Consider the following 25572-nt stretch of genomic DNA (forward strand, 5'->3'; position numbering starts at 1 on the left):
TGTCCAAACTAGCCCCTGGGCAGTACCGCCCCACTGAGAGCCGCTGCCTTAGAGGCATCTGCAGCTCCAGTCTCTCCCACCGCAGGCCATCCTCAGCCTCATCTTGACTCCGCTTTACTGCTTCCTTCGTTCATCGTTTCCTTCTCACTCCTGCCCCAGTCCAGCCTTATGGCCTCATTCCTGAACCAGCAGAGGGACCCGCCTGGGCTTCCTGCTTCTGGCCTCAACATCCCCAATCCAGCCAGGGAACCTGCCCAGCACCGCAGTACACAGACCTTTCTCTCTCACCCTTGCCCTCAGAATTCATCCCCGCACTGACAGTGCTTCTTGCTCTAACCCCATCTTTTCATAGTACTCTTTCCTCCTCCCCCCTCCCATTCTCCAAGCATTCCTGCCTCCGTGCCTTTGCTCCCACCATCCCCCTTCTCAGCCAGGCCAACCCCACCCTCCACCCCACCTCCTCCCTATCTCTGCCCTTAGGCGCCAGCTATTCACCCGCCTTCCCAGATGTGCATGTCAGAAGCACTGTGCTCCCACGGAGTTTCATCTGTAACTTTTGTAGACCCATAGCAACTTTGTAGCGTGTTTTTCTCCCTCTGTCACAGTTAGAATCTCCCAGAGCAAGGGCTTATTTCCCTTGGGGTCCCAGCGCTGGAGATCCATGGGACTTGAGGTTGGTTGGGTGCAGGGCAGGGCCAGCCTAGGAGGAACATGGATTTAACCAGTGGGCTGCTGGGAGCCTTTGGCTTGCTAAGTGGGGACTGACTTGAAGGGGTGGTGGTTTCAACGGATTGCTCTGGTGAGGCGGGCCACATAGTACTGCGGCAAAGAGCGAAGGCTGCTGCTGTTACAGGAAGGAAGGAGGATGGCGTGGTCTCCTGCATGGAAGAGGAAATCAGTGGAAGCCTTGAATTCATTCCACCTAGGGTGAGGGAGGGGTGTGCGTGTGCGTGTGCGTGTGCGTGTGTGTGTGTGTGTGTGTCCGTGCACTCTCGCTGCTACTACTGCGCTGCCACTGCTGTGTCTAGCAGGAAAGCAGATGTTTAAACCCTTCATTGTAGCTTCATCACACCCGGGGGTGGGGATGTGCCCAAGGCTAGGGGTGGGAGTGGAATGGGGGGCGGGATTGGACAGGGAGGACCCTGAGATTTTATTCTGGCCACTTTGAACAAGACCAGGTGCGGGGTGGGCAGGAAAGGGGAGTCCCAACTCCCAGCTAAAGCTGAACAGTGGTCTGCAAGCCCCGCACAGGGCCTGACTCTAATATCTTCTGATGGGACAAATTGGTGAGCACGACTATTAGCTGGGTGACATCAAAAGGCATTAATCTCTGGTTCCCGAGCAGGACCAGCCCCACATTAGTGCCTTGCACCCAGTCATTATTAAGACTTTAGCCCAAGGGTGTAATAAATGTTTTATGGCATGCAAACCAAGGTAATGGAATGCAAATCCCATAATACAGCCATACATTTATCTTCTAATGGAGCAAATGATGATGTATCGTATCTGAGAAGAGCTGCCGATAGGGTCTGCTTAGGAAATGTAGAGTTACCGACCCAGCGTGGCCCTGCTGGGGTGGTGGCTTGGGGTGAGCGAGGGTGGGAGCCGAGCTGGTATTGCCCAGCAGCAGTCAAGCTCTCGTGCACACAAACCTCCTGGACAAGCCCACTGCTCTTGCACTCGCACCCTGAAACGCCCTCCTTTGGGGGCATACCTCGAACATTCTGAGGCTTAATTACATCCCCTTTTCAGAATGCCCCGCCCTCCCTGGAGCCCCTGTCCCCACCCAGAGCTGCATACCAAGAAGCTATTCAGCTCATACTGGCTTTCCAAAAATAGGACCACATTAAGGTGTGAAACGTTAAATGGGATCGAGGGGCACGGGGCTATTTCTCCTGTGGAGTTAGGACTTGGCGTTGGTGCTGTGTTTATTAAGAGGTCAGCACTGTTCAGTCGCAGCCCTGGGGCTGGTGGGGAAGCCAAGCTGGAGACCCGGGGCAGCTGTGGCCTTGGGAAGGGCTTTGGGCAGCCAAGTCCCCCAGATCTTTCTGACTGCTGCTGTTTCAGAAAGAACTTTCTGAAGAGTCCAGTTGACCAAAAAGAACATGGGATCCCTTCTGCCGTCAGAGGGCCTCTTTATTCCTAAGAACTTCCTTAGTGCCTTCTCTTGTCCAGCCCCGACCCAAGCACACAGTACCTGGCAGGACAGGGGCTCATGGGCCCAATACTGATGTCTAAGGACCTCTCCTGTACCTAGATTTATGAGGACACCAAGAAGTTTAAGACCTGTCTCTGTCTTCAAGGTACTGATGATCTGACTAGGGAAAAGGACACACATCAGAAAAGAAATTAGCAGTCAGGAGGCATATAGTTTAAGAGTCACCTAAGTGATATATGTGAGGGATACGAGTTCCCTTGTAAGATTTCTCAGGAAAAAGAAAAGACATCACCATTAAGAAGAAGGGAAGGGGAGTGAAAACCACTGCCCAAGAGGAATTCTGACGGAGATTTGCTGTGGGCTAGAGGTGGTGAAGACCTCTTAAAATGGAAAAGGCAGGACTAGGCTCTTCCCCCAGACATCTCGTGGTAGGTGTACAATTCACATTGACTTTTGAATGCCCTGAAAACAACAGTTGTTCCCAGAGGGCTGGGACTAGATCTAGAATCTGAGCTTCAATGTTTGGCAGGTACTTTTGATCTTCTAATATGCCCTTTTGTTTTAAAGAATAATATTAACACTAATAATTAATTGAGAAATTAGATCAGGCCCTGTGCTAAGCACTTAATTATCTCACTGAATCTTAAAATGACTCAAAGAGGGAAGTACCTTTATGATTCCTGTCGAGGAATCATAACGAAGAAGCAAGTGTCAGAGAGGGACTTGCCCAAGGGAGTAAGAGCTGGGACTGTAACCCAACTTCTCTGCCTGCAGAGCTCATCCTACACAGTCCAGCCTTCCAAATCGAGGTGACAGAGGTCAGAAGAGTTAGGAGCTGTGCTGAAGGGCACACAGCAGTTGGTGTGATCAAGGGAGGGCCTCTGGCTTCAGGCCATGCTGCCTCCTGCACCACAGCGAACAGCCTTTGGTTGCCACGTGTATGTTTTACCCCAGGAGGAGTCTCCGCAGGTCCACTGCCCAACCCTCCGTCTACCTCCAACTAGTCTGTGCCCCAGAAGGACACTGTCTAACACTGTCTAAGATAAACTGAAGCATGAACACAAATAAAGGTAACAGCGAATCTGGATCTGCAGTGATCTGAGCCTACCCCAATATGAAGATTCTCATTGATTTACCTGTACCCATGCCTCTTCTCAAACATGGATGCTCTAGGTTAACTGCCCTTTTGAAGGATACTCGGGCTAGGATGAGTCTGCTCTTGGTTTTGCCCTGGTTTGGCCTGGTAAAGCCCCAGAACTGACCTTTATGAAATATTATCTCCCAAGGCACAGAAAATGGACCAAGCTCATCTCTGGGGGAAGGACAGTATTCAGCTGTGAATTATTCAGGCTGGGTCTGAAGACAGGTGTGGGTACCCAGCAACCTGAACAGGGCCAGGGCTGGGGTCCTGGATGAGAGGAGCCTAGGGTGCAAACTGAAGGAAGCATTCACTTTCAGAGCCACACTAGTGCAGGTCTTTTTAAAAAGTGCCCTATGATTATGTGCTCTAGCCCCTCTATTGCCAGGGCTTGACCCTGAATTTTTGACTACCACAAATGGGGAAGCGGAAAGAAGCCTACGTCTCCTTGGCCTCAGCTGTTGAGTTAGGGGACAGACAGGGTGACTTCCAATTGGTCTCAGTACCTAGAAAGCTTGTAACTCAGAGACTGAATCAGCAACAGAAATTCTAAGGAAACTGACTTACGCAAATGTAAGCAGAGATAAAACTTGAGCCGTTCACTGGCTCACCTAACTGAAAGTTCAGGGGCTGTCAAGCCTTAGACAAGGCTGGATCCAGTCACCCATCAATAATCTTTTTCTTTCCATCTCTCAGCTCTGCTCTTCTCGAAATTCTTCCTGGGCACAGTCTAGTTGAAGGTAGAGAGAGGGTCACTTGAACCTGGGATAATACACACACCTAAAAACCGAAGCTGCTCATGGTGGTGCAGGAGACAGCATGACCTGAAGCTAAAGGTGCCCCTGCAGGAGAAAGTAAAGGGATGTCTTCACTCTGAGGTTCAGGAAGCATCTCCTGTGTGAGAGCAAGATGGCGGCCGGCAGCACCAGGCCCACTTCTGGCCAACCCAAAGGAACAAAGAATTTCTCCTTCCTAGTGGTTGCACCCATAGCTCTCATTAGCCCAGCTCCAGTCCCATGCCCATCACTGAACTAACCACTGTGGCCAGGGGGCTGACCCAGGAAAGAGGACATGACCCCACGGAGCCTTCTTAGGTTGGTGTGCATTTGAGTAGGGAGTGGCCAATACAGAGAGTCCACTTGTTAATGTCCATTCATCATCTCCCATCTGAGATGAGCTGCATTAGCCTCTGCTGGAAGTTTCTGGGAATGAGGCTGGTGTGGCCAGACTCACTGGCCACTCCACGGCCTGCTGTAGGGCTTGGGATGGAGGGAAGAAGGCAGGCTTCCCCTCCAGCCCTTCCCACCAGTGCCTGGGTTCGAATAACAGATTTTCAACTGGGCCATTAAATGCTGATTAAAGTACAGAAGAAAAGAACAGGAAAGAAAAAAACAACATCGAGCATTGTACATACATACACACTCCCACCCTAGGCCCCCCTTCCTTTTTCCCAAGCTGCCTCGAAGTTCTTTCCAACCCTCCACTGGAAATGCTATAAAAGGCCAGGTTAATTAAGTCCTATATATTACCAGTGCAAACACTTCCAACTTTATTCCAGCAGCTCGCTGAGTGAGGAGGAGGCCAGGCAAGGTCCAGGCAGCTCAGGGTAATAAAACAGAAGACTCAATTACCTTGTACATTTGCAGTTTTTATAAAATCATTTGAAGTTCTCCCAATGAAAAGCACGGTAAGAGGGAATGGAATCTCGAAATCCAGCAGGAGTTTAGGGAACCAGGGATTTTAGAACAGCCATGGATAAGTCATCTTGTCCATCCCCCTACTTCTGGGCAGGGAGGCCCCCTCTACGGGTCAGTTCAAGTAAATTATGGAGGAAGAAGAAAGGGAAGGGAACTCCCCAGTCATGCATTGAACGTCCACTGGGTCTGGAGGACTATACTGGTGCTTTATGTAACTCACTCAGGTAGGCATTATCCCCATTTACAGACGAGCAGACTGAGACATCAGAATGGGTCCTTGGTACCCAGCCAAAAAGACCCAACACCCAGCCTATTGTACTCTAATTCCTGTCCCTCCCTTTAAGCTACCAGGCCTACTATCTGCATAGCATGGCCCAATGTTAATAGAACAGTGTCCAGAGTCCATGGGTTTAGGTTCAAATCCCAGTTCCACCACTTCCTAGCTGTGTGTCTTTGGGCAAATTACTTAACTTCTCTGAACCTTAGTAAGTAGTTTCCTCATTTACGAAAACAATTTTAGTACCTTCCTCACAGCATTGTTAAGAGGATTAAATGGGATGGTGTGTAAAATGCTCAACCCGGAGCCTGGAGTATGATACATATTGGTTATTATTGTGATTATTATACTAGCTATACCTCAACTTGTCATGACCAGGTCATTACATTTTCCAGGGTGATAGCTAGTGAACCAGTTATACTAGCCAAACTCATGTGCTAAAGAGTTAAAAGAGCTCTCCCAGCTTCTTCCTTTACACCAAAAGGACCTAATTCACAAACGGATTCTCCCACTTCTGAGTGTCACCAAAGGGCAGGAACTTCTTTCTTACTGAGGAACCACTTGTTTCATGGGGGCCACAAAATAAGAGCTATATAAAAGTAAAAAACAACTTACTATGTTCTTCAATAAATAGAAACTGTTCACTATGTCTGTTCTTTCAGAAATGGGAGTATAAAACCTCAATTCAACAGCAGCCCCCAGAGGGAGAAACTATTCTCTGGGCTGTAGCCACAGTGACCCAGAGCAATGTTTCCCAGAAGGCTGGAGAGAGTTAAGCCCAAAGTTCTCTCATCTTGATCAAACCATTCAGGGCCTCAGGGGAAGCACCTGGGTGGGTGGGGCTGAACGGCTGTGCAGCTGGGGACCAACTGGAGAGGCAGCGTCTGGCACGTGGTGAACACTATATATTGCCTGAATGAACAAAGTTGTAAAGCATGGGCACCTCTCAGGTCCTCCTGTGTGGACAGCTTCCTCTAAGGTGGGCCTGTGAAGTACAGTGTATTTTCCAAAAATGGCCACAGTAATATTTCCAGTCCCACCTGGTCTTCTAGAACTTTGACACCCTCCTATCGAGAAGTGGAGTCTATTTCTCCTCCCCTTGAAGTTGGGCAGGGCTTTGTGACAACTTAACAGAATGGTGCAGTCATGCTCCCGTACAACTAGAAGAACTAGTCAAAAAAGGCAACGTGCTTTTAACTGGTTGTCTCATGGGAATCGAGCTACCGTACTGTGAGGAAGCCAAAGCTATCTGGAGAGGCCTCATGCAGAGATTCTGGCCGAGAGTCCCAGCTAAGGTCCGAGCCAACAGCCAGCACCAGCCACCAGACATATGAGTGAACAAGCCTTCAGATGACCCCAGCCCCCAGGGGCTGAATCACCTTCAGCTTTTGAATCTCCCAGCTGAGGCTTCCACATCGTGGAGCAGAGATCAAGCATCCCTGCTGTACCCTATCTGAATTTCTGACCCACAGAGTCTAAAAGCATAATAAATGGTTGTTTCACACCACTGAGTTTGGAGTAATTTTTAACCTAGCAATAGATAACCAGAATAGCCAACCATGGCTTTCAATGCCAGGTTCAGTTCTGGGGCCTGCTATGTAAGAGGGTCATTGACCCACTGAAGAAATTCCCATGCACTGTAGTCAGGGTGGGAGGGACCTGGAACTCTGACCTAGATGTTGAAAGCTGGAGATGGGGGCTGGTATGTGGGGTGGGGAGAGGACTGGTCATGACCTTCCTTTCCCTGAGCAAGGGGCAGGCTTGTTCTGGCATCACTGCGGTCCAGTGGAAAAGGAATAGCCTCTGGAGTCAGACGGCCTCTCACTAGCTTTGTGACTTAGACAAGTCAGCCTACTTCTCTGAACCTCAGATGAAGATAACAATGTCTCTCTTGCGGGATGCTTGTGTGGATTACATAAGATCAATAGAGGTGACTTGCTTGGCACATAGACCCTTAATAAATATTCTCATAAAAGGCCCTTTTGTTGCCTATTCAAACCTGCAAATACATACAAGGTGTTAATGAGATGCTGCAGGACATTTCTCCTGGGTTGAGGGTGGTAAGGAGGATTAAAACGTAACTCTCTTCTCTCACGGTTTTAATGTATAGAAAATAGGCATAAGGTGGTGAATGTGGATTGAAGTCCCAGCTTTATTAATAGCAATAAATGCCCAATAACTGCCACAGGAAGGGCTGCAGTTGGAGCCTGCAGTTTTCTCTGTGAGGACATCATTAATTAAGGATTCAAATTCTCTGTAGTGAAAAAAAAAAAAAAAACCTCCCTGCAAACAAAAGTCCAGGACCAGATGGCTTCACTGGGGAAGTTTACCAAACATACAAAAAGGAACTTACACTGAATCTTCCCAAACACTTCCAAAAGACTGAGGAGGAGGGAATACTCCCAAAGTCATTCTATGAAGCCACCATCACCCTGATACCAAAGCCAGACAAAGACACTACCAAAAAAGAAAACTGCAGGCCAATATCTTTGATGAGCACAGATGCAAAAATTCTCCACAGAATATTAGCAAACCAAATCCGATAACACATAAATAAGATCATACACCACAATCAAGTTGGTTTCATCCCAGGGTCACAAGGATGGTTCAACATACACAAATCAGTCAATGTGATACACCATATCAACAAAAGAAAAAACAAAAACCACATGATCATCTCAATAGATGCAGAAAAAGCATTTGATAAAATTCAACATCCATTTATGATAAAAACTCTTCCCAAAGTGGGTACAGAGGGAACATATCTCAACATAATAAATGCTATTTATGACAAACCCACAGCCAATATAATACTCAACAGTGAAAACGTGAAGCCTTCCCACTAAAATATGGAACAAGACAAGGATGCCCACTTTCACCTCTTCTATTCAACATAGTATTGGAAGTCCTAGCCACAACAATCAGAGAAGAAAAATAAAAGGTATCCAAATTGGAAGGGAAGAAGTACAACTGTCATTATATGCAGATGATATGATATTATCTATAGAAAACGCTAAAGATGCCACACTAAAGCTACTAGAACTGATCAATGAATTCAGCAAGGTAGCAGAGTACAAGATTATCATATAGAAATCTGTTGCATTTCTTTACACTAACAATGAAATATCAGAAAGGGAAAGTAAAAAAACAAACCCTTTTAAAATTGCATCAAAAAATAAAATACTTAGGAAGAAACCTGACCAAAGAGGTGAAAGACTTATATGCTGAGAACTATAAAACATTGATAAAGGAAACTGAAATTGATTCAAAGAAATGAAAAGATATTCCATGCTCTTGGACTGGAAGAATTAATATTGTTAAAATGGCCATACTACCCAAAGCAATCAACAGATTTAATGTGATCCTTATCAAATTACCCATGACATTTTTCACAGAACTAGGACAAATAATCCTAAAATTTATATGGAACCATAAAAGATCCAGAATTGCCAAAGCAATCCTGAGGAAAAAGAACAAAGCTAGAGGCATAACCCTCTCAGATTTCAGATAATACTACAAAGCTACAGTAATCAAAACAGTGTGGTAGGGACGTCCCTGGTGGTGCAGTGGTTAAGAATCCACCTGCCAATGCAGGGAACATGGGTTCAAGCCCTGGTCTGGGAAGATCACATGCCGTGGAGCAACTAAGCCCGTGTGTCACAACTACTGAGCCTGTGCTCTAGAGCCCACAAGCCACAACTACTGAAGCCCGTGTGCCTAGAGCCCGTGCTCCACAACAAGAGAAACCACAATGAGAAGCCTGTGCACCACAAGGAAAAGCAGCCCTTGCTCACTGCAACTAGAGACAGTCTGCGTGAAGCAACGAAGACACAACACAGCCAAAAATAAATAAATAAAATTTAGAAAACAAAAAGCAGTGTGGTATTGGCACAAAACCAGACACATGGATCAATGGAACAGAATAGAGAGCCCAGAAATAAACCGACAAACCTACGGTCAATTAATCTTTGACAAAGGAGACAAAAATATACAATGAAGAAAACACAGTCTCTTTAGCAAGTGGTCCTGGGAAAGCTGGACAGCTGCATGTAAATCAATGAAGTTAGAACACACCCTCTCACCATGCACAAAAATAAATTCAAAATGGCTTAAAGACTTAAATATAAGACATGACACCATAAAACTCCTAGAAGAAAACATAGGCAAAACATTCTCTGACATAAATCATACCAATGTTTTCTTAGGTCAATCTCCCAAGGCAACAGAAATAAAAGCAAAATGAAGTAAGTCAGACAGAGAAAGAGAAATATCATATATCGCTTACATGTGGAATCTAAAAAACGGGTACAAATGAACTTATTCACAAAACATAAGTAGAGTCACAGATGTAGAAAACAAACTTATGGTTACCAGGGGTAGAGGGAGGAGGGATAAATTGAGAGATTGAGATTGACATATACACACTACTATATAAAAATAGATAACTAATAAGGACCTACCATATGGCACAGGGAACTCTACTCAATACTCTGTAATGGCCTGTACAGGAAACGAATCTTAAAAAAGAATGGATATATCAATATGTATATGTACAACTGATTCACTTTGCTGTACACCTGATATTAACACAACATTGTAAATCAACTATACTCCAATAAAAATTTTTTTAAAAAGAAATAAAAGCAAAAATAAACAAATGGGACCTAATCAAAGCTATAAGCTTTTGGGATTTCCCTGGTGGTGCAGTGGATAAGACTCCACGCTCCCAGTGCAGGGGGCCTGGGTTCAATCCCTGGTCAGTGAACTAGATCCCACACGCATGCCACAACTAAGAGTTCACATGCCTCAACTAAGGAGCCCGTGAGCTGCAACTAAGGAGTCCACCTGCCTCAACTAAGGAGCCCAGGTGCCACAACTAAGGAGCCAGCAACCCACAACTAAGGAGCCCTGGAGCCGCAACTAAGGACGCCACCTGCTGCAACTAAGACCTGGCACAACCAAATAAATAAATATTTTTTTAAAAAAGCCATAAGCTTTTGCACAGCCAAGGAAACCATATGCAAAACAAAAAGACTACCTGCGAACTGGGAGAAAATATTTGCAAATGATGCAACCGACAAGGGCTTACTTCCCAAAATATACAAACAGCTCATACAACTCATAACAAAAAACAAACAACCCAATCGAAAAATGGGCAGGAGACCTAAGTAGATATTTCTCCAAAGAAGACATACAGATGGCCAACAGGTGCATGAAAAGTCGCTCAACATCACTAATTATTAGAGAAATGCAAATTAAAACTACAATGAGGTACCACCTCACAGCAGTCAGAATGGCCATCATCAGATAGTCTACAAATAATAAGTGCTGGAGAAGGTGAGGAGAAAAGGGAACCCTCCTACACTGTTGGTGGCAATGTAAATTGGTGAAGTACCTATGGAAAACAGTGTGGAAGTTCCTTAAGAAACTAAAAATAGAGCTACCATATGATCCAGCAATCCCACTCCTGGGCATATATCCGGAAAAAACTATAACTTGAAAAGATACTTGCACCCCAATCTATTGAATACACAGCAGCACTATTTACAATAACCAAGACATGGAAGCAACCTAAATGTCCATTGACAGATGAATGGATAAAGATGATGTTGTTCATATATACAATGGAACATTACTCAGCCACAAAAAAGAATGAAATAATGCCATTTGCAGCAACATGGATAGAACTAGAGGTTATCATACTAAGTGAAGTAAGACAAATACCATATTATATCACTTATATGTGGAATCTAAAATATGACACAAATGAACTTATTTACGAAACAGAAACAGACTCAGACATAGAAAACAAACTTACGGTTACCAAAGGGGAAAGGGGGTGGGGGAGGGATAAAGTAGGAGTTTTGGATTAGCAGATAGAAACTACTATATGTAAAATGGATAAATAACAAGGTCCTACCATATAGCACAGGGAACTATATCCAATATCCTATGATAAAACATAAGAGAGAAACAGACTAGAAAAGTTAAGCACACAATGAGAAAGAAAACTGGAAAAGGCAAAAGAATGAACATTTTAATGAAATTGTTTTATAAGGAATTAAGAAGGGAGTTGACTATTGATGAAAGTTATTTTCACTTTGGCAAAATGAAAATAATTATTAATATGTATACTTTAAAAAATAATGGAAAAGGATATATATATATGTATATGTATGTATAACTGAATCACTTTGCTGTATACTAGAAACTAACACATTGTAACATTGTAAATCAACTACACTTCAATTAAAAAAAAAGACTCAGATTCTTTAATAGTTATAGGATGATTTAGGCCTTCTATTGTTTTGTCGGTTTTGGTCATTTTTGTTTTTCTAGGACTTTGTCCGTTTTACCTAAATTTTCAAACATATTTTCAAACAAAAGTTGTTCAACTGTCCATTGAATCTATCACTAAGTCCTCCCTTCTATCAAACCCTCAGAATCGCGCTGTGCGGTCACTGCATGTACTCTTTTTAAATTTTTTAAAAAATTTTTTAATTTACTTATTTTGGGCTGCGTTGGGTCTCTGTTGCTGCACGCGGGCTTTCTATAGTTGCGGCGAGCGGGTTTCTCATCGTGGTGGCTTCTCTTGTTGCGGAGCACAGCTCTAAGCGTGCGGGCTTCAGTAGTTGTGGCTCGTGGCCGCTAGAGCACAGGCTCAGTATTTGTGGCGCACGGGCTTAGCTGCTCCGCGGCATGTGGGATCTTCCCGGACCAGGGCACGAACCCGTGTCCCCTGCGTTGGCAGGTGGATTCTTAACCACTGCCCCACCAGGGAAGTCCCCACCGCGTGTACTCTTGTCCAGGGGTCACAGAGGTAGCGTTTTTGCCTCCACTGCAATAACCTGTGAGTAAACCTGAGCCACACTTTCCTAGACCGCCCCCCCACACCTCCCCACCTCCCCCCACCCCACCCCCTGCCACCAGAGCCGTGAAGGCACTCTGAGCATTAGCAAGTTACAACTACTGCCTGTAACTCACCCAGAAAGTTCAAGGGAAAGCCACATTCCCTCCCAGCCTTGGCTCCAGAAGACAGCTCCAGTGTGCCCCTGATGGTAAGAGTTTGGGGTCGACCTAGCCATCTCCCCTCCCACCTTCCAGTAACTGCTTCAGCTTCCTCTGTCCTCACTGACTTCCCCAGCTGAGCAGGGGATATCAGTGACCTCACTCTGGCAACAGTCATTCATGTCCCACTCCCATCTCTGTGGCTTGTTCATTTCCCCACTGAGGACAAGCAGCATCTAGCAGGTTGGGGTAAAGGGCTGGGACCTGGGGATAAAAGAGGAGCTTACGGGGCAGTGAGGGTTATCTGTTTATCCTACAGTGACCTCATGTGTGCTTATGCTAACGTGAGAAACACACGGGTGTAACCTCAGCAATGGCTTCAGGGAGGTGCCCGTTTGGGATGCACCTTGCCATTCACCTTTCCCAAGTGGAGCCCCCTTCCTTCCTGACACTTTCTGGACCGTTCCCCCCCTCACCTCCCCACTTCAGAGAAACCATAAAGGGTGGGATTGCTGGGTGATGCTCCGGAACCCTTCCCTCCTGGGGGGTCCCTGGCTTGCAGCCCTCACCCTCCATCTGTCCCCTCAGTTGGGTCCTTCCTGCTACCCCGCAACCCCCTGCCCCAGAAAAGCAGCCATTCCTGAGCTCTGCCTCTCTCCAAGGGTGGCTGCCCTGAGGGCCCTGGCAGCATTGTCCTCCATCTGGCCAACCAGCTGAGGAGAGCAGAGGACACGAGCAGCTGCCACGAGTCTTGGGGTCAAAGGTCCTACAGACTCACTCAGGAACTGGCTACTCAGGCAGCACAGGAAACTGATGTTTTGAGGGATGAGTCAGTGCCCAGCTGGGCACTGAAGGGGTTAAAGGAACGTGGTGGAAGATTGCAGAATGGAGGCACATGGTGCTGCTGGAAAAAAGCTAGCCTTGTGTGTGGATAATTAGAACTGCACATCAGTAAACAATGCCTTTTCCCCTCATTAAGGACAAATCTGTATGTATAATGTGCCTATTTTCTCTTTCATTAACTTATAAATGGCCACTACTTTAAAGCCACTTAACCAGCAGTTTTGACTTGCCCATCAGCCCGGGGATCTGATGTGTCTCATCTCCTACACAGACAGAGGCGCCCACTTCAGCACCCAGCTCCCATGGGGGGAGAGGCTGTGGGAGCGCTCCTGTGAGATGCCACAGGCAGAGCTGCAGCAGCTTCCAGAAGGGAGTGGAGAGAGGGTGTGAGGGTAGACCCCAGGCCCAGGCCACCGCCCACCCATCCCCTCCCCCACCATGCCCCTCTGATGACTCACTCTCATTCTCTAAATTGCTTTGTCTGACCTTGAGTAGCTTGAGAACCCTGACTCTTGGGAGCCCCTGAGAATGTGGCCAATCTTCAAGCGTTCCTTAGGACGCCCAGCAACAAGCTGGGACCAGAAATCCCAGTGATGAGATATCAGTTCTGCCCTCATGAAACTCACAGTCCTGTAGAGAGAGCAAGCAGCATGTACATGTTAAGGAAGGGACGCTGTAAGAAAGGTTCACACAAAATGGAAATCTTCAGTGAAAGTCAGGAAGGCGCCCCAGATGTATGTCTCCTCCATCAATCTGGAAACTTCCCTGGGAACTGATAACATCTCTCCCTCATCAGGCAAGGAGCTTCAGGGGATACTGACCATGTCCTTCCCATCACACTAGGAGATCCCCTGGAGGCAGAGACGCTCTCTCCCATCAGACAGGAGATTCTACAATTAGGAACTATTGCCTCATTAGATTAAAAAATCCCAAGAGTGAGGGATCAGTCCAAGGGTAGGGCGCTGTCTCCCCATCTTTCTCTGGGTAGCCTCCCAGGACCCTGAATAAAGACAGCCTCTTTACATCACTCCCTCTCTCCTGGGGCCCCAAAGTGTGCCCCAAACCTACGCCAGGACTTGAGAGGGGCAGGGACAATGCCAAAGTGGGAGATGATACAATCTTTGTCCTCAGGAGCATCGACTAGCTTTTCAGTTTTGCGGTGACACTAGTCCACACAAAGCGACAGTGAGACAAGGGAAAGGGGACTGAAGTGACCACTCATGGAGCACCCTCGTGGAGGGGATGGGGGCATGTACGTGACCCGTTCTGTGATCCCACAGAAGAGCTCACAAGCCCAGGACGTGAATACTATTTTCCCCATCCCACAGATGAAGCACTGGAGACCCAGAGAGGGAAAGAGATTCACTCAAGGTCACACGGTCCGTCAGTGGCAGAACTGGGAATCGAACAGTCTCTGGCTCTTTCCACCATAGCCAAGCGTCACTCCATGTGAGTGCAAGAGCCTTATGAGCAGTAGAGGCAAGAGGAGAAGAGGAAGAGCAGTGAGACTGGAGGCACCAGGCCTAGGGACAGGAGCTTCTGCTGGACCTCAACTGCGGGAACAGCTTGGAGAGGCCAAGGGCATTCTGAGAGCCTTTGATGGTAAAGCTGGGTACAGCCCCATCTCTGAAGCCCTGTACCATCCCTGAACAGGGCAAATGGAGGAGCCTCAGTCCTGGTGAGGGATCTTACTCATAAATCCAGTCATTCCTCAAAAATGTCATCTCCTGAGAATATTTTTAGACTGACTTCTGTTGGACGCTGGGTGGTTCTGCTGTTGGGACAGTATCACCGTCGCCATCATCATCAGCATGGTTAGTCATTCTAAAGAACTGGAAACAACCCAAATATCCATCCACAACAGAGTGGAAAAATTCACATGTGGAATGCTTGACAGCAGCTAAAAGGAATGAAGCAGACCCACGTGGGCTTGACATGGCCAGATCTCCAAGACATATATTGTTGAATGAGAAAAAACAACTTTCATGTTGATATATTTAGTGTGATACCACTTATGTAAAAAGAGAAGTCTCAAAACAAGGTGCTTTCAGTGGCTACATATTATACTAAAAGGGTCTGTAAAATACATCAAACTGGTAACAGTGGTTACCCCTGATTAGGGGTGGCTGTAACCAGGATGGGAGGTGATCAAAGGGGACTTTGGTCACCCTATGCAAGGTGACCGCTTGCCCAGGTTTGCCCAGAATGGCCTCTGTTTTCTCTGTTGCTGCTGTAACTAATAACAGCACTGCCTTTCACTCTCAAAAGTGTTCAGACTGGGTGATAAGTTACTTAATTACCATACTTATCTGTAGGGTTTAATTTTTTACAAAAAGAATATATGAAGTGATCACTTGTGTCATTTCTAGCAGTGTATTGAGAGAAGGTAAAGTCTTCCTCTCTTTCTCCAGGGCCCCAGTCCCACTCCTCAGAGGTAACCCACTGTTAACAGTTCTAACATCCTTCTCGAAACTGTAACTCTAGGGACTTCCCTGGTGGCGCAGTGGTTAAGAATCCGCCTGCCAACTCAGGGGACACGGGTTCGATCCCTGGTCCGGGAAGATCCCACATGCCGCGGAGCAACTAAGCCCGTGTGCCACAACTACCGAGCCTGCACTCCAGAGACTGCGAGCCACAACTACTGAAGCAAGCCACCACAATGAGAAGCCCGCACACCGCAATGAAGAGTAGCTCCCACTTGCCACAACTAGAGAAAGCCCACGCACAGCAACAAAGACCCAATGCAGCCAAAAAACAAACAAACAAAAAGAAACGGTAACTCTGTATGTAACCATGTAACCTTAAAACACAGAGAAAAAGACATGGAATTATGCAGCACACCCTGTTTTGAAACTTGCTTTTTTCACTTAATTTTGTCTATATCTGGGTATCAGGAAAACCTAACATAGATCCTTGGGTCCTAGCAACAGAGATTCAGTTTCTGTGGGTTGGCAGTGGGGCCCACGGATGTGTATTTCTGATGAGTTTTCTGGGTGATTTTGATGCCAGTGGTCCATGGACTCCATGCTAACCTTTGTCCATAAAACAATCATTCATCCATTTATTTAATAAACAATCATGGACCCTTGCTCTGGGTTTGGCCCTGGCTAAGCCTGGAATTCAGCAGAGAACATAACGCAGTCCCTGCCCTCCAGGGCACAGCCTCAGGTCTACTTCCAGCGGGACCAGTCATCTCTGACAGTGGGTTGAACGGGCTATGAGCATGGGCACTGGGTCAGACAAGCCTAATCCTGGCACTTCCTCTTTCTGACCATCTGACCTTGCGAAAAGTACTTAGCCACTCTCTGCCTCAGTTACCTGGTTTGTAAAGTGGACATCAAAATCCCCACGTCACATCATGGGCACTCAATAAGCTGCAGCTACTCTCATTAATAATTAATTATAAAGAACATATACATAATAATAAAACTCCTATAGCATTCTTGCCAAGAATGTTTAAACTAAATTCAATCATGGGGAAATAATCTGACAATCCGAACTCAGAGATATTCTAGAAAACTTGACTATATGCTCCAAAAATGTGTCATGAAAGACAAAAAAAAAAAAAAAAAAGAGAGAGAGAACCTATTCTAGATTAGAGAAGACGAAAGAGACATACAACTAAATGCAAAGTGTGTTCCAGGCTTTCATATGTATACACACACACACACACACACACACATATATATATGTATACATAATATCATTGGGATATATATATTATATATATTTATATATTTATGACTGGGATAAGTGGGAGATATGAATATCAACTGTATATTATATAATGATATTGTAGCAATGTTAAATTTCTTTATTGTAATAACTGCAGTATGTAAATGTTCTCCTTCTTAGGATGTGTGCTGAAATATTTAGGGATAAAGTGTCATGATGTCTGCCAATAACTCTCAAATGGTTCAGAAAATTGTGTGTGTAGGGATGGGGGGAGAAAAAAGAGACAGAAAGGGAGACAGAAAGACAGAGAGAGAATATGTTGCAAAATGTTAACAACTGGTATATCTAGGTGAGTATATGGGTGCTCCTATTCTATTATTTCCATTTACTTTGTAGATTTAAATTTTTCCAAAATAAAAAATTTGGGAAAATGAAATCTAATGGTTTTAGAAAATAATATTCAGGATAGTGGCTGACTGGGGAAGGAGGGAGTGATGGGGAGGGGAGTGTGGCTGGCAGCTTCCTGACTTTGGTGGATGTCCTATATCTTGAACTGAGTGTGTTCGTTTTTGGAGGATTCATTGAGCTGAGCACCTATGATTTCTCCTCTTTTTGTGTGTAGGCTACGTACCAAGAAATAATTTTATTTAGAATCATCATCATAATAAAGCATCCTTCCCAGCATCCTATCCTCTGATCTGGTTCTGTAAATGCAAGATGGGTCCAGGCGGGAGGGAAGGCTGGGGCGGGGCCATCCTTCCCTGACAGTGTGTCTCATCCGAGAGGAGGGACAGCAGGGCCTGAGTCTGATGACAGCCTGCCTCTCAGTCTGACCCCATGGGGAGGAGGCCGGCTGCTTTCGGAGGTGCCCCAGCCTGCGCCTCTGAGCCGTGCCCACTCCTGCTGCCAGCCCCTGCAGCGGGAGGTTGGCCTTGACTCCACACTTCTCAGGCCCCAGCGTTCTCCTCTCTTGTCAGCCTTGTGGGCCCAGATGGATGTGGGTTCAATGAAGCATCTCATCTTGTGTGAGAAGGAAGTCCAGGGGTCACATTTTCCTCTCCTTGCATTGTTTCCCCATGTGCTGGATCTCATCTGCTTCACTAGCTGGAGACAGAAATGTAGTCATGTCTCTGTGTTTTACAGATTAATCGCTGGAGTCCTCATCAGCCTAAATTAACAGGAACAGTGACAATGGCTAACACTTACACAGCGCTTACTACATGCCAGATCCTGTTCTGAGTACTTTATGTATATAACTCATTTAATCTTACAACAGCTCTCTGAGGCAGGGTTGTTTTAAATCCATTTTACAGATGGGGAAATTGTGGCATAGAGAAGTAATTTGCCCAAGCAGGACTGACTGCATAATTGGCAGGGCCACGTGAAAAATGAAAATAGAGGGGTGGAAGGGGGTCCTTCTTCAAAAATAACTTATTATGAAAAAAGAATGAAATAATGCCATTTGCAGCAACATGGATGGACCTAGAGATTGTCACACTAAGTGAAGTATGCCAGACAAAGACAAATATATGATATCGCTTATACATGGAATCTAAAAAAACAATGATACATATGAACTTAGTTACAAAACAGAAATAGACCCACAGATGTAGAAAACAAACTTATGGTTACCAAAAGGGAGGGGGGAGTCTGGGATTAACATATACACACTACTATATATAAAATAGATAACCAACATGGACCTACTGTCAAGCACAGGGAACTCTACTCAATATTTTGTAATAACCTATAAGGGAAAAGAATCTGAAAAAGAATAGATAGATATGTATGTATAACTGAATCACTGTGCCATACACCTGAAACTAACACAACATTGTATTATAAATCAACTATACCTCAATTAAAAAAATAAAATAAAATATGGCTGACAGATTTTTAAAAATTATTAAGACTTTCAAGACACCAAGCATTAAGCCCAGCATGGTGGCTGTTTAATTAAGGCAGGCTCCAATGAGGCTGTACAGGTCTGCAGCCCATGAGGTCAGGCCAGGGAAGTAGCAGAGCAGAAACTGGAACCCGAGCAGTCTGACGCCAGAGTCCATCCTCCTATCCACGGTGCTGTACAACCCTCTACCCTCAGGATCTTCCTCCGCTCACCTTCTCCAAGGTGCCCAAGAACTGGAACCACGACTCAGTGCATCGGGATCTGTCCTGGCTCTAAAAGCCAGGTGGAGACAGAATTGAACAGTCTAATCAGCCCGCTGCCACAAGGGCTCGCTGTTGAAAACTGGTCCTGCGCAGTTTGCTGCCTCCACGTCCAGAGCTCAGTGCTGCCCTTGCTGAGCCAACCCTGGAAGTGCACAGCAGCGCCCCACACTTGGGCTCCAGGCTTCAACTCTTTTATTTCACACACTTACGTGCAGCCACTGCTCCCACAGCACAACCTCTACCAGAGTGCTTGGAGGTCTCTGCCACATCAGCTGCTGGCTGGGCACCAGCCTCACTAACAAGTATCTAGGCCTGATATTAGCTTGGTTCACCTATTCAGCGTCCCTGTTTCCTGATGATGAGGTTCCCCTGTGGCATTTCTTCTACCCTTTCTTGCCAAAGGATCTCAGAGAGGCCCAACTCAGTATATCAGAAAGGCTCTAGTAGTCTTAAACCCCAAAAGGGAAGGGTCAGTCAGGGTCTTGACCTCAGTCCTCCCATATGCAATTATCCTGCCTCTATGATCAGCCCTGCAAAACCTTCTCAGAATCACATAATTCCTTTTTGCACCCTTTTCCCAAAGCAATGTATTTGCCTACTTAACATAAGCACTGCATAACTAAGAGAAGAGGGATTATTCTTTTGCCAGAAAATCTAGTTTTGCCTTCCTAGGCAAACCATTACACAGGATTTAACATGTCTGGCACATCAATGTCACACCCAGATACTTTCTTAATAACGTAAGTGTCTAAAAAGGGTTGATGAATGAGACTTTAAAAGATGAAGGATCGGAGGAGTGGGTATTATAACCTCACTCGCTGATGAGGCCAGCGATGTCTGGATTACTCTGGTACCATGGGCATCTGTGCAGTCAAGCTGGCGCCATCTAGAGTTCCCCTCTGTATCAGTTAGAAGTGTATTCAGTTGCAGCTAACAGAATACCAACCAACAGTAGACTAAACAGATGGAGATTTATTATTTTCACCTGACAGAAATCTGGAGGTAGGCAAGTTACTGGCATTGGTTGGTCAGCTCATGGCTGGTGTCATTACAATTCTCTTGGTCTTTCCCTCATAGAAGCTGATGGCTGCTGCAGCTCCAGCCTTCAAGTCTGCATTCAAGGCAAAAAGAAGAAAGGGCAAGAAGGGCCAGCACCAGCAGCATCCAACGCCCTTTATCAAGAAAGGAAAAGCCTTCCTAAGAGCCCCCAGCAGGTTTCAGCTTATGCCCCATTGGTCTGAACTGTGTCCCATGCCTTTCCTGGCTGCAAGTGAGTTTGGGAAAGTGAGCCTTTACGTTGCAGCAAAGAGGATGATGCCACACCCTTCCCCCACAGTCACCCTAGGTGGCACAGGACCCCAGGGCCCCTTCCCAACAACCTCAGATTCTTTCCAGAGGAGCTCCTGCATCCTGTGGCCCTCATAATGCCCCAGGCAAGAAGGGCCCACCCAATGAGCCAGGATTCCCCTGAGCAGGAGGCCGGCTGACTTCAGCCTTTTCCTTGGTGATTCATGGTGCTCTGCCAGCTGGGGGAGGCGACTAATTAGCTGTAGACTGATTAAGGACAAGGCAGGCAAAGCCCCAGACGTGATAAACATGAACTTTCCATCTTCCCCCTCCTGGCCGTTGCTGCCACCCACCACCAACAGCGGAAGGCAGGCCCGCGGCACCCCTCACAGTGCACCTGGCTGGGAGGCCAGCAGACGTCGTCCAGGCCACCATTCACACTGCCCGGCGCCAACCAGGGCATCATGGCAGGGACGAGCATAATGGGTTTTCCTTCAGGGCTTCTCCTCTCCTCCAGCCTCTCCCAACCTTCTTGCTCTCGACCAGGTATGGTACCAGGCCCGGATTTCTAAACCAGCCTCTGCCCTAAAGAATCTACAGCTGAGGGCTGTAGAAATGCAGAAAGGGGTGAGTTCAGTATGACCTGGAGTTGCTGGCCAGGGCTCCATGGCGGTGCTTTGGGTGGGTTTTCTGAGTAGAGCGGTGGTCCTGGAGAAAGGGGAGGACTCATGCACAGGAGTGGAGGCAAAATGAGCAGAACATGCTCCTGGGGCAGTGAGGAATCTGGAGACAGGCCTGGAGAGGGGCAAAGCCAGGGGCAGGATGGAGATGAGGACGAAGAGGAAGCAAGAGTTTAGATCTGAAGCCCAGCTGCTTCCAGCCTCAGCTCCTCCACAATAGGTGGCCTTCACATGCATGAGACCCCATGGGGGGTTCAGGGGGATCTCCACCCCCAGCTCCAACTGTGACACCTGGCCTGTATCTCTCACTCCAGAAAGCACCTGCCAGGTGCAGGCAACCTTTATGCCACCAGGGCCTGGCCAAGCCACAGTGGAAAAGCTCTCTAACACATGAGTCTTATACCAGATAAGGCTGTGATAAGGACAAAGGATACATTTCACCAACAGATAACAAGAGAGATTTCAGTGAATGTGATTTCTCAAGTCGCCTCTGTTTTTCCATGAGGAGACCCCCTCAGGACGTGGCCAAGGTAAATGCCTATCTTAGGACGCTTGGAAGCACCCCACCCCCAGTCCACTCTGCCTGGCCCACTCTTACCAATCCCTTGGGTCTCAGCTCATGTCTTTTCTTTGAGGGAGCTTCCCTGACCCGTCCTAGGTCACATTCTATGTATTTCCCTTCATCAATTGTAATACAGCTTATATTAATGCATTTAGGTGACTGTCTTTATTACTATAGATTCAATCAGCAAATATTAATTGAGCCACAAACTGTGCTAAGTTCTGGGGATACCATGAGACACAGACCTACCCGCATGGAGCTTACAGCCTAGGCATAAGTCCCAGCTTGTACCTAAGTGGGGATCCACCCTAACTGCAGAAGTCAGACCCCTCCCAGTCCCAGTAAAACAATAGGACAACTCATGCCCATTCAACTCATGGCCTCAGGCCACCCCCAGAAGGACCTTCCTGTGTGGTTGCTCAGGTTGTCCATGACACAAGGGGACTGTAGTGGATGCTGCCCATATTTCTCCTTCAGAGCCAAAGCACTCGTTCCTCTAGCTGCTGGGAGTGTTGCCTGTTAATGGCTGGCAACCAAGTCCCCCTCCAGGACCTGTCCTCAGCCAAAGAGAGGCACATCAGTCCCAGAGTGATGTCTGCTCGTTTGAAATAACAAAGGCCTGCCCCCTTCCTTGCCTCAATCCAGGAGCTTCCCGTGCGGTTGTGGTCCAACTTTTCCCTCTACCCCATCCTACTTCCCTCACTCCCTCACTCAGGGGCTATTCCTGAGAACACTCCTCAGTAAGACGCCGGCACGCAAATCTCGAGTCTCAGAGTCTGTTCCCTGGGGAACCTGAGAAAGAAACACGTTGGGGCAAAAATCCTCACATGTGACTACATCTGTCCGGAGGGAAGGACTCCTTTTTTCTCATCGGCACGAAGATGCCCTTTTATGACTTAGCAGCAACCTGGCCCAGCCTGAGAGCTGAACAAGGAGCGCAACCCAGTGCTGGAAGGCCTTGGCACAGACATGAGGAGGGAATCGGGCCTTGCAGCCAAGTGATTTAGGAGACTCCAGAGGAGAGTATATCTGTGGTAAGAAGCCCACCAGCTCCTGGAGGCTGATTCCAGCTGATTAAGAGGCACCCAGGGCTAGTATTTCTGCAAGACAGCTGGGAAACAAGCTGAGGGAAACTGTTAATCAGAGATTTCCAACAATGTGGAAGGTGTCAGCCCAGCCCTAAACATCCTAACTCAGGCCTAGTGTGTGGGAACTCGCCCAGGTGGGCGCAGGAGGAAGGCGGGAGAAGCAGAAAGGAATTAGACTTTGCACAAACTTTGTAATTGAAATCATTAATAGCAGTGAAACAAGCTGTCCATCCTACATGTAATTTGTAGTAATGTTTGGTTACTGAGATTAATTTCTAGTAATGAAATACTAATTAAACCATTTATTGAGCAATGTATTTGTTTGGTGGTGTTTTATGGGTGTTCGCTTATAAATATTTTAATTACTTTTGCTAAGTAATTAGCATTTACTAAATAATTTCCAAACTATTTATTAATTTCCAGCAATTCTCAGCCAACCAACAAGTTATTGTTTTACTTTATATCAGTAATTAAAGCCTGTTTGTTTTTTTTTTTAGACTTTGAGTGAAGAGAAAGTAATAAAGACAGTCTATTCTATCACAGGAGGTTGGGTGTATTAAAGCAAAAAAAAAGGGACATAAAAACGACTCATAACCCAACATTACTCAAACACTGTTAATAAGATAAAGATATCTTTACAGACTTTCCTTATGGGCACATGTACTGTGTTTTTCGAAACTGAGATCATACCAACTACATGATTTCTGGCCAGCAAACTTTGCCAATTTTTGTATCATACTTTCTATTCTATTAAAATGCTAAACCACTCTAGAGAGGTAAAGTCTCTTTAACAGTTAAAGAGACTTTCTGAAAGTAATATTTACTTTTTCTACCTCTATGTACCTACTATATGTCAGACACTATGCAAAGTAATTCACACATTATTGGTAGTAATAAACTACTCTGGCAGTAGTCTGTGTAAAACAGGGCTACCCCCATGATACAGGCTTAGCATGAAGTCATTCATCTTCAATAAAATGGTCTGGGAAGAAAAAAAAAATTACTAAAATAAATGAAATAGGGTCACAGTGAATGTAGTTCTGGGACCTGCTTTTCTTGCTTAAAATATAATAAACATCTTTCCATTTCAATAACTATGGAGGAGTAGCAGTGTCCTTTTTACTAGCTGCATAGCATTCTATATTCCCAGTCATTATTTAATGCCTAATTGCTGGACATTTTGGTTGTTTTTAGTGAACAAGCTTATAATGAATGTCAGTATACATAGATCATTGTGCACTTGTCACCTACTTCCTTAGAACATATTCCTAGAAGTGGAATTGCTGGGTCAAAGCACAGGAACATTTTTAAGACTTTGGATTCATGCTGCTCACATGCTTTAAGAAAAATTGAACGAATTTATTCTCCCATCACTAGAGGTGAGAGACCTGTTTCCCTGCACTATATACAATTATTATTATTTTAAATCTCATGTCACTTGCTCTTGCTCCCTGTCTAAAGCAGGGGCAGCCCAGGAAAGCATCCTGAATCACAGAACTTCACAACCCACCACACCACTGGCTCAGGAGAAACAGTTGGTTGGCTCATGAAGACCTACATGCTACGTCTTCACAGCTTACATAGCACCAAAATGTTTAAAATTATTCCCTACCACACTATTCCCCTCTCCCCCAGCCTCTTCCTTTCCAGCCAGGACACCGCTTCTCTGAAGGCATCAGCAGAGGTGGCACAAAGGGCTTGGCTCCCTGCTGGCAGATGCCTGCCCCATGTGGTGTCAGAACAGGCACCTGTCTAGGCCTTCTCCCTTTATCTCTTGACAAAATATCAACCCACCAGCATGTCACAGTGCCTAAAAATTCTACCATCAGTGGCGCACACTAAGGAGTTCTGTAAACATTCAGAGGTTAGCCTAGGTGACATTTTATGATCTGATAAGTTTTCCAGAGGCTCTCCCATCTCCTTTCCAATGCTCCTTTCTCACCTCCTGTCAAGTCACCTGGTGCCTCTGGCCGTCCCAAGTGCCCATCCTTAGCCCCCATACCCCTCCTTGGACAGGACCACCTTGAATAATGTTTTAGTACCTGTGAGAAGGTACCTTCTCCAAACAAACCAAAAAACCTTCTTAGAGGGAGGAGATATTTCAACAACTCTTTGAATAAAGAGAGGGAGGTAAATTCGGGACGGAAAGGTGAGAGTGAATTGAGAGATGGCTTGATGTGGAGATAGAAGGGGGGGTCATTGACGTTGCCCCCTCCCAAAAGAAAACCACAAAACAGCACACAGCTGGAGTTTGCTGTTTCTCCAAAGAATGAGAATTCCCACAAGTACGTTCCTATGGTACCACCGTGAGTTATTTTCCTCTTTTCTTTGCATCCATTTCCTCTCTCTCCCTAGAGCATGTAGTGTCTCAGGCACTTCTCCAGGCCCTCAAAAGTGGCTCAGAAGAGCGGAGGAGGAGGTGTGAGAGCCCCCAGCATTGGCTGAACATTGGAATCACCTGAGGCTCTTTAAAAAATACTGATTAATATCTGTATCCCACCTTAAAAGTTCTGATGGGGCTTCCCTGGTGGCACAGTGGTTGAGAGTCCGCCTGCCGATGCAGGGGACGCGGGTTCGTGCCCCGGTCCAGGAAGATCCCACATGCCGCGGAGCGGCTGGGCCCGTGAGCCATGGCCGCTGAGCCTGCGCGTCCGGAGCCTGTGCTCCGCAACGGGAGAGGCCACAACAGGGAGAGGCCCGCATACCGCAAAAAAAAAAAAAAAAGTTCTGATGTAATTGGCCTGGTTTGACTTGGGCCTCAGAATTTTAAAAATATCACAGGTTATTCCAATATGCCACCAAGGCTGAGAACTACAGGTGTAGAGTTTGGACTTCATCTACTAGCCAGCAGAGCCTATTGAGGATTTGTAAATGACAAAACACAGTGGAAAACAACACTAACTGGAAAGATGACCACATCAAGTAAAAATAATAAGAGCAAATAACAATACAGCATATTTTGGATTCCAGGCACTTTTCTTAGATATATA

The 25572-nt window shown here is 46.2% G+C and overlaps 1 protein-coding gene across 1 annotated transcript in view; it reads left to right on the forward strand.

Annotated features, from left to right (window-relative positions):
- The window catches only part of LOC307175144 (uncharacterized protein), a gene marked incomplete at its 5' end in the record, with an annotated part of 51638 nt that extends 28747 nt beyond the window's left edge, over positions 1–22891 (forward strand). Inside the window, one exon of the mRNA XM_079900011.1 lies at positions 20046–22891. Within this exon, the coding sequence (XP_079756137.1) occupies positions 20046–20206 (161 nt within the window). The 3' untranslated portion in view covers positions 20207–22891. The remainder of the gene's footprint in view (positions 1–20045) is intronic.
- Between the last annotated feature and the right edge of the window lie 2681 nt (positions 22892–25572).

This window comes from Stenella coeruleoalba (assembly GCF_951394435.1).
Source record: "Stenella coeruleoalba genome assembly, chromosome: 16".
Taxonomy (NCBI): Eukaryota; Metazoa; Chordata; class Mammalia; order Artiodactyla; family Delphinidae; genus Stenella; species Stenella coeruleoalba.